This window comes from Tupaia chinensis, unplaced genomic scaffold (genome assembly GCF_000334495.1).
Source record: "Tupaia chinensis unplaced genomic scaffold, TupChi_1.0 Scaffold000313_1, whole genome shotgun sequence".
NCBI classification, from domain to species: domain Eukaryota; kingdom Metazoa; phylum Chordata; class Mammalia; order Scandentia; family Tupaiidae; genus Tupaia; species Tupaia belangeri.
In genome coordinates, this window is record NW_006159806.1 from 4240025 (window position 1) to 4249935 (window position 9911).

The 9911-nt window shown below is 38.6% G+C and overlaps 1 protein-coding gene across 1 annotated transcript in view; it reads left to right on the forward strand.

Moving 5' to 3' along the window:
- The window catches only part of ADGRG6 (adhesion G protein-coupled receptor G6), a 160393-nt gene that overhangs the window by 119235 nt on the left and 31247 nt on the right, over positions 1–9911 (forward strand). The window contains exons 15-17 of the mRNA XM_014588839.2: positions 1963–2082; positions 4253–4298; positions 5238–5344. Coding sequence (XP_014444325.1) covers positions 1963–2082; positions 4253–4298; positions 5238–5344 — 273 coding nt within the window. The remainder of the gene's footprint in view (positions 1–1962; positions 2083–4252; positions 4299–5237; positions 5345–9911) is intronic.

A 9911-nucleotide genomic window follows, 5' to 3' on the forward strand; every position in this document is an offset into this window, starting at 1 on the left:
GGAAGCACTGTTTACATAACGAGCAGCATTCTTGGCTTTAATCAGTTTTCCCATTAGTATTTCAAGTGACTTTTGACCTTCACACATCCGCAGACTAGGGTGGCATTGTGCTGAGCGCGTATTATCATTTTCATTGGCATCATTTCTGAATGCTAGAAGGTCCACAGCCAGCACACGGTGGTGACCTCTGGTTGCCTCTAAGTACAACCTGATCCACAACGATTTTGCTGAACTCTCTTTTTTTAAAAATTATTCATTTTATTTTATTTATTATTATTATTTTTAAATTTTCTAGAGTGCCTGTGCACTCACCAGAGAAAAACAGAAAGAGAAAGAAAGTGAGAAAGCAAGCCACCAGGTCCAGGACCTAAACCATAGTTAGCCATGTGGGAGTCCAGTGCCTTAATCACCACACCATCTGCTGGCCATGCTGGCCTCTTTTTTCAAAATGAAACTTATCTATTAAATTAAAGATACCAGCATATATCAAGAAACATGGCCAATGTAAGAGAAAATGGAAGTCTTTGGGCCAGTAGAGGTGTCTGATAGATCTACTTTCTATGTCAAATTTAGAGGAATGGCCAAGTAGGAAAAGAAATGCCATGAAATTGTTCATGGTCATTATTTCCAAAATTCAAAAATGTTATTGGCTAGTGTTTTAGGAACAAGCTATATATAAATTTTATACTTTATTTAAATATGGTTTATGTATTTTATATAAAAACATGCAATTTATCCTGAAGGACCTTCTACTATGTGAACACATACTACTGCATTTGTTAAAATGACTATAATTTGAGGTTTACCATCATGCCACCTTTAAAAACCATAAAGAAATGCAGTAGGTATCATAAAACGTGAATGGTACAGAGGGCTCTGGTTCAGAAGACGTTTAGCTCAATGGGAAGGGTTTGGGTAACTCTTCAAGTTGTAAGGCTCTGTCATTGTGGCAAGCAAGGCTTTTCCACAGCATCTTTTACTGCTTCTCCTTTGGCATCTTCCAATCAAAGCTATTAGTGGGAGGCATATGCTCAGTTTTTAAAGTGCACTTGCAACAGAAGGAAAAACACTTTACGTCTCTAAGATACTCCCCTCACATAGTGTGCAATATACGAGCATGTTCTAGTAAAACACTGCGAAGTACCAGCTAACAGCCCACTTTGTAGCTAGTGGTGGCTACATAAAATTAATAAAAAAAACAATATTCCGGATACTGAGTTTTACTTGGCATTTAAGAAATCCTGCCGTTATTCGAAGACAACTGATTTGTAAACTGTGATGTAAAGGAACATTTGGGAGGTTCAATAAGAAACACAAGGGAAAAGAATAAAGACAAACTTGCTAGAGAAGGAGACTTTGGACCAGATCGTTGTGTGGCACAGACTGACTAATTTGATTAGCACTGAAGGAGAAGCTACAGGTGCTGGCAAGTATAACAGCAGAGAAGAAAGGAGAAGTTCTGAATGGGACTTTAGTAGAATTCCAGTTAAATGTAAGGTAGTAAACACGTCAGGCTGTTGGCATGGATGTGAACGATGAATTGTCCTTTATTTTTCAGACCATATTTCCTTCGTACTTCTCTAAAGGAAAACCACATCTCTTTTCTAGAGCAGGGAAATGATCTAATCGCTTCACAAGCTTTATGAGTTTATATTATTTATGAGTTTGCATTGTTTCAGATGTTAACTGGCTCACATCAGTCACCACAATCAAGAATGCGGTTTTATGAACACTGCCTTCCAATATTGGCTTCTAATGTACCCTCGATGTATTTATTATACTAAAGGAAATAGCAGAACTCCTTCAGGAAAGCCAGCAATTTGATGTTATAAACAGGATGTTCTAGACTTGAAGATCTTAAGTGTAAAAATTGCTGACCGTTTGCTTATTTTGGAGCACCCATGTAAAATAAAAGTGTGTACTTCTGACTAATGCACGCGATTCTTTATTTTCCTTTCAAAGAATGTAGGGCACCAAAATGGAACCTTAGTGAGTTATGTGATGGCCTGCAGTATTGGAAACATTACTATCCAGGATCTAAAGGATCCTGTCCGAATTACAATCAAACATACAAGCCCTCAGGTAAGAAAATGCAACTGGGGCAGTTGAACAGAGGCAGGTGAGTTCAGAGGGTTGTGGGACCTTATTTTCCCCTATGTGATAAGACACTCCCACATGGTCGACCACAGTTCAAGTACCAGACCTGGTGGATTGCTTTCTCGCTTTCTCTCTCTCTTTCTTTCTCTCTCTCTTTCGTCAAATTAAAATAAGTGAGCGAATAAATAAAATTAAATAATTCTTTAGAAAAAAATGAAGTAACAGGCAGTTTTTTTTTTTTTTTTTTTTTTTGTGAGGTTAGAGGCAGTTTTGCAGAAAGGGAGGACAGCTAGCCAGGCAGTGCTCTCTAAAGACACAATAAATGGGCAGAGATACAGGGATTAGCCTGGGACTCAATGACCAAGAAGAAGAGAGTCAAGAAAATGGCTACTGCGTGGGGCCCTCAAAAGGTTCCTGGAAAATGTGTATAATGAAAAAAACTACACATTGGGACCAGCAGTTAACGTAATGGCTATGTCGCTGGACTCCCATGTAGTCGACCACGGTTCAAGTCCCAGACCCAGTGGCTTAAACTCACACTGGGTGCATGTGCGAGCGTGCCCAAGATCCTAAGAGGAGAATGGAGGAGAAGGGATTCCGGCGTGGCCATCCTCCCTGGAGGGTGATTTCTCGCTTTCTATCTCTCTGTCTCTCCTGTCTTTCTGGCGAGCGCTTGCACCTTCCTCTCCAAGGGGGTGGGGGGAACAACTACACATTGATGTTAAAATTTCTCTCACTCAAACAAATTTATACTTTCACTCTTTTTGAACTCTTACATTTTTGAGAAGAGACATATATTGCTTTAAATAAATTAGATGCAGTTGCACACTTCTGCCATTAGAGGTTTCAATTGTTTCTTTTTTAAATTTATTTTAAATCAGTATTTTTACTAAATTTTATTTATCATTAGTATTATTTTTCAGTTTGCTACAGGGCACATGCACTCACCAGTGAGAGATGAGAGAGAGAGAGACAAAAAGTGAAAAAGCAAGCTGCCAGGTCTAGGATTCAGACCACTGTTGGCCATGTGGGAGTCCAGCGCCTCAGCTACCATACCAGAAAGGCAAAGATAAATGCAACCAGGAGTCAAGGAAGAAACAGGGAAGGCTAGACTTGTTTTGGAGAGGATGGCAGTTGTCTAACATTGCCTTTCTTTCTCCATTATCCTTGGTATCTTCTTTTGATTTAATGCAATTGGATGAGGCTTCTTACTGTCCTGATGTCCCAAGAATAGGTTTTTCTCACTTTTGTAGAGAGTCCTAGTAGTGATTCTGCCATTCATTAGACAACAGGAAGGCAGGCAGGAAGTAGACAGAGAAGGTTAAGGCTTGGAAGTTAAGTCACCAAACTGGGGCTCCTGTCTCCAACCCTCTGGGACTGCCTTCTTCTGCCTTTTGGCTCCTTTGTTTTAGTCCTTTATCCACAAAGGAGGATTTATTATTATTATTATTGACAAGACAGAGACAGAGAGAGAGAGAGAGAAAGCAAGTTACCAGGTCCAGGACTTAAACTTCAGTCAGCCATGTGGAAATCCAGCACCTCCAACCACCATGCTATCTGCCAGTCTCAATTTTTATTTTTTCATTTTTAAAGCTAGAAAATAATATGTTGATTGTGTATATGTGTGTGTGTGTGTGTGTGTGTGTGTATGTCTACACATATACACCAGATTTTGTTTATCTGTTCTTCCAAAGGTGGACACCTGAGTTGGCTCTATTTTTTGGCCATTGTGAATTAAAGATGGTATGAAAATGGCTTTCCAAATATTTCTTCAAGTCCCCGTGTTCCATTTGCTTATGTACACAGTCATACGTGAAGGAGAATTTTAAGGGTTGTGTGAAATTATAGTGTAAAGAGCACCGCTAAATGCAGAGAACAATGGTGGTATTGGTATGGAAAGTGGTGAGATGTATAGTAAACTGTGATTAAATGGGTAATAGGATTCCTCATGAAGTTATAGTTGCTTTTCACTTCAGTTTGTACAAAACAGAAGATCCTTTACATGCTTAGCATTTTCAGATTGTATTGGCATGACTAAAGCCCATCTATGTCTTTGTAAAGCCCTTAGCACTTTTACTCTTTGGCCATATTTAAATCATATGATGTTGAGGTATATTAAACAAAATTTCACATGTTTATTCTTATGTTAATACAGAAAAACAGTACTCCCATCTGTGCCTTCTGGGATCTGAACAAAAACGGTAAGTTTTAAAATACTGACTGTTTTAATATAGATAACAACTGAGTTTTAAACATTGTTAGACACCCTCATTTCCGTTTACAGCCCTAAAACAGATGAGTCACAATGTACGTGTAAAGGTAACTGAGCTGCAGAATTTAGCTGAAGTAGCTGGGGAAGTTAGTTCTAATTGCTGTAAGTTTTAGTTACTGTGAGATAAAATAGCCAGAGTTGACTCTGTTTTCTCTTATTTTTAAATTCAAATACCTTCTTTGGTTTCAGTTACTTATAAAATATGGTATACATTTTTAACCACTTTTGGATTAATGTAACCATATACTTGATCTCGTTCTTGTAGGACACATCTGAGGATATTGTTTTGTTTGCAGGAAGCATACACTTTGAAGTGCAGCTTTCAGGCTTCAAATTAGAAGGACATGGGGGGAACCAGCAGGTTGTGTAGCAGTTATGTCTCTGGACTCCCACGTGGCTAATCATGGACCTGATTGTTTGAAAATCACGCCAGGTGCATGTGCATGCATACCCAAGATCCCTGGAGGAGAATGAAGGAAAGGGATTGTGGCCATCTCCCTTGGGGAGTGACTTCTCACTTTCCCTCTCACTGTTGTCTGTCTCTCTCTCTGGAGAGTGCACGCGCCGTAAGGCAAAAGCCTCTAAAATAAAAAATTAAACTTGAATCTAACATTTGTGGAACCCCCAAGGCACTTCGGTAGAACACAATTTGAAATTGCTGACTATCTTCCCACCCATCACGAACATTCAATAATTCCAGAAATCTAAATTAGGCTCTAAACTTAGGTAGCCTTCAGAATGGGATACATTTTACAGATAAACTCTGGAAGGCAGAAGAGATGAATTTTCTCAAAAATGGTCTCATCCATTATGAGAGAAGACACTGACCTGCTACTATCTTCACATTGTTTGGTGTTGCTTCCTACAGAGAGTTTTGGAGGATGGAATACATCGGGATGTACCGTACACAATGATTCCAATGCGAGAGAGACCATTTGCCTGTGTAACCATTTCACACACTTTGGCATTCTGATGGTAAGGGGGTTTCTAAGCTCATTTTAATGTGACACCATTTGGAAGGTGTTCTTTCTCATAAATTTGCCTTTTTAGATTATGTAACTTGGAAATTATTTCCTGAGTATTTTTATCTGTACCTTGAATCTTTTCTGTTAATGAAGAATCTAATTAGCCAAGGTCATATGTCAAAAATATGTGGAAGTAATTATAGAAAAGAATTTTATCTTTTTCATAGCATTAGCAGTGATGTGAAATACAAGAGGACTTTAAAGTTTTGTGGACATAATAATGGAATTAAAGTATGATTTTATTTTGGCGCAAAAAAATTTGCAAAGAAAACTCCATGTGTTTTTCCATAATATGCATTTTTCATATATTTTTTGAAGGCTCTCTCATAATCTCAGAAACAAGAAAATCTCCATGAAACCCTTGACTTAATAGAGAAACAGTCAGGAGACAGACATAGAGACTTAGGGAGGGAGAAAGGGAGGGATGGAGCAAAAGTTAAAGAAGGAAAAAAATAGTGAGTGTTACTAACGTGGAAGGGGTATCATCAGTAATCCAAAGATTTTCTTCCTTATGTTGTCCCTTGATGTTTGACTGTCCCTAGTATATCTTCACGAGGTGGTATTCCTCCTAGAGGCTGCAGTCCTTAGGACAGACTAGTGACTAGGTCTCAGTCCTGCAAGATAAGTGATGGGTGTGCTATTTGTCTCACACTTAACTTTTATATCATTCTTCCCTCCCTTCCTTCCTCCCTCCCTTCCTTCCTTCCTTCCTTCCTTCCTTCCTTCCTTCCTTCCTTCCTTCCTTCTCTCCATGGCCCTGTTTTGTATCTTATTATCCAGCCCTCCCAACAGTTTCAAACAAAAATCAGATCATGTCAATATGTTTTTTCACCTCATCAGATTTTTTTTTTTTGAGAGGTTTTTGCTATAGGGTGCGTGCGCTCGCCAGACAGAGAGAGACAGAGAGACAGAAAGCGAGAAATCACCCCCCAGGGGGTATGGCCACGCCACAATCCCTTCTCCATTCTCCTCTCGGGATCGTGGGCATGCATGCACTTACACACGCCCAGCATGAGTATTAAGCCACCGGGTCGACTATATGGGAGTCCAGCAACATAGCCATTATGCTAACTGCTGGTCCCTCACGTCATCAGATTTTTAACTCATCTCACATCAACAAATTGTTTGAGTTCAACTCCACACTGGTGCCTTTACCTTTTGCCTAGTACACTTGGGTTTTCGCTAACAGTTTTTTGGTGTCCAGGGCTCCTGGCAGCATGTCACATTGCCCATTATTTCTGTATAGTTTCCATAAAGGGACCAAACCACATTAGTTTTTTAACAGAGATGGGAATAATGTAAGCCGCGGACCAAGCCACGTTGGTTTTGTAGTAAGAGAGGGAAGTAATGTAAGCCGGGGCAATAATGCTTTTCGAATTAGAATCACAGGCATCAGGTTGTGCTTATCCTCTCTGCAGATCTCCCACCCTTCCTCCTGTGGGGACCCGGAGGAAGCAGTGGGGATCTGTGGGATGTAGTACTTGGCTCCTGACTCTACTTGGCCTATGTAAATGGCCATTGTCATATGGCAGCTCTCATGTTGTCATTTCCCCTGACAATCCAGTAGGCAAATAAATGCTCTAAGGGATCAGAACCAGTCATTCAAACAGGTGACAATTTGTGGAAAATTACTTCTCACTCTCTCAATATTTATTTATTTTCTTCACTGCCAGAGCATGAAGACGAACAATTAAATTACAACATGTGTTCGCTCGGTAATTAAAAAGAAAACTAATTTCTGTTTTCTTTTCTCTAAAAGCAGTAGTAGACATTCTTTCAGAAAAAAGGTATTACTCGTTTGAGGAGGTAAACTTTAGCTTAATTCATTTAAATATTTCAACAGTGTGTGTGTGTGTGCGTGTGTGTCTGTGTATGTACATGATTGTGTGTCTTGTGAGTTTAATGTTAGACAAACAGATAATAGTAATAAAATTCTCTATTCAGAGATGTATTATAGATTGAGTTGTCTGGAAAGTCATGATGCATTTTTGCATAGAAAAATAGGTCATGACTTTCTTCACGACCCAATGCAGAGTTGGCTGACTCTTTCTGTAACTGGTCACTCCCCTCACAAATTGCTTCAAGTTTATAAGTTATTAAATTTCATAAATTTTGTAATGAGTCTTTAATTACATATTACTTTTCCTGTTGCCATCTGATTAAATAAGTAAATGTATATATATAATACTATATTAAGCATATTTAATATATAAATATATTAAATATAAAAACACAAATATGCATACATATAAATATATAATTACTCTGTATTGACTGACATGCATGGCATCCCATTTTGAAAAAGCAATGGAAGTCAATGTAAAGTTATATGTAATCTAGTGTAATAGAAAGAAGATTATGATGATAATAAAATAAAAAAAAAAAAATATATATATGATTATAAACATAAGTACATATATACATATATATTTCTATTTTTTAATTTTCTAACTTGACTTCTCTTCTAGGACTATAAACTTTTGGTAGAAAAACTCCCCATAATTTATTCTCTTCAGTAATATGCCCATATCCTATCCGTTTTCTCAGATCATCAAAAATTACTGAGTTTTTCTTGATTTACAGTTTTTATTTATGCAAGATATTTTTAGAGTCTACATTATCCCATGTGACACATTCACCAGATAAGAAGTTTTTAAAAGTACTCTGTATCCATAATTATGTCTTCTAATCTGCAAATGCGCGAGGAATTTCATGTTCTCTGCTACATTTCTTTATAGTAAAGCTTTTCGATACCTTTTAACATTAGTTCATTTTCATGCTGACTAGTGTCAGGGAGGAAGAAATATTTTTATATTTTCATTCTCTACAAATACAAAATAACAGAAGTACCGTGCAAATGCGTATCAGTAAACATTATTTTGTTTAATTTTTATTTAAGATTTTGGATTTAATTGTGGTTTGCAGGTCAGCCGCCTTACCTAGATAGGAGCCATAGGTTTTTCAAAAGGCGGTGACTCTACACTCGGAAGTCCCTCAAGACCATGATTCTTTTCTCTTGGCCTAATGAAATCCTGGAGTAACTGAAATGTTGGTTAAGAAGCCTATGTGTGAGTCGAATGACACTCCCTGGAACCCTGTCCCGTTGCAGTCGTCACCCCATGTCCTCCCAGAGTTTTGAGGGATTCCTGGGAGAAGATATAGGAGTCCCCTCTGATTCTAAGCTCCTGCCGAATTCTACCACTTGTTTAATATTATATGGGCCTTAATTTTCATTTTAAAACATGTATGTGTTTGTACGCCTAAGGATATTTATACGTGAAAGTTTATTAGTAAGTGATTGTTTATTGCTTCAGCTGCTTCATTAAGATATTTACTAGCATTAAACTATCAGGATTACATCTTTGTGATTCTGTGTTTCTGTAGGCCTTAGCTCCCACTGCACATAATTTTCTCACCGAATTAAATGGGTAAACCTGTTGGTCCTCTATCCACCTATCCACTCTTTCATTCTATTATTGAATGTCTGCTAAATCTCAGTATCACTGTTACTGTTTATTGAATCACCAACTACAGTATTATACTTGAAGAATTAAAATCCTACAAGATACCATAACAGGGAACCAGGTGGTGGTGCAGGGGTAAAATGATCATTCTGCAAGGTAGTCACACATTGTTGAGTTCCCGTTATAAACATGGAGACCTCTCTGAGTACGCCGGGCTTGCACTTACTTGCCCGTGCTCCGGGCCTGACCAAAGGCTGGGGTTGGGTCTCAAATCCAAGTTCCTGCTGGAGTTGCTGTCTGTCTTTCTTTCCCATTCTTTGTCTCACACACATACTCCTTGCTCTCGTGATCTCTCCATGGAAGAAATAAATATATAAACTTTTAAAAATTTTCTTACATTTTTTAGTTTTTACTAGAAAGTGCGTGCACTTGCTGGAGAGAGATGGGGCAGAGGGGGTGGCAAGATAGGGAAAGTGAGAAATCAGCCTCCCTAGCATGGGGGGGCAATCCCTTCTCCTCCGTTCTGCTCTTGGGCTTTTGGGCATTCACACACACATACCTGGCATGTTTTTCTTTTGTTTTGTGGAGAGATTTTTGCTATAGGGCGCATGCATTCACCAGAAAGACAGAGAGACAGAAAGCAAGAAATCACCCCCCCGGGGGGATGGCCACGCCACAGTCCCTTCTCTTCCATTCTCCTCTCGGGATCTTGGGCACGCACGGACACATGCCTGGTGTGAGTTCAAGCACATACAGTACTCAAACTGTGCAGTTGGTCATGTAGGATCCAGCCACCATAACCTCTGTGTACCTGCTGGCCCCTAAATACATCAATTTTTAAAAAGCATACCCTTACAAATAATTTTTAAAGAAATAACAAATTACTTTCCAAATAATTCATGGTAATATAGCTACAGTAACTCAAACCAGTTTAAACACCAGTGTTGAAATTTACTGAAACAAGTACATGAAGATGTGAATATTCCATTGTTGTAATTACCATTATGAATGGACTACCTCAGCTAGTAACTTGATTTCCATTGTGTTGGACTC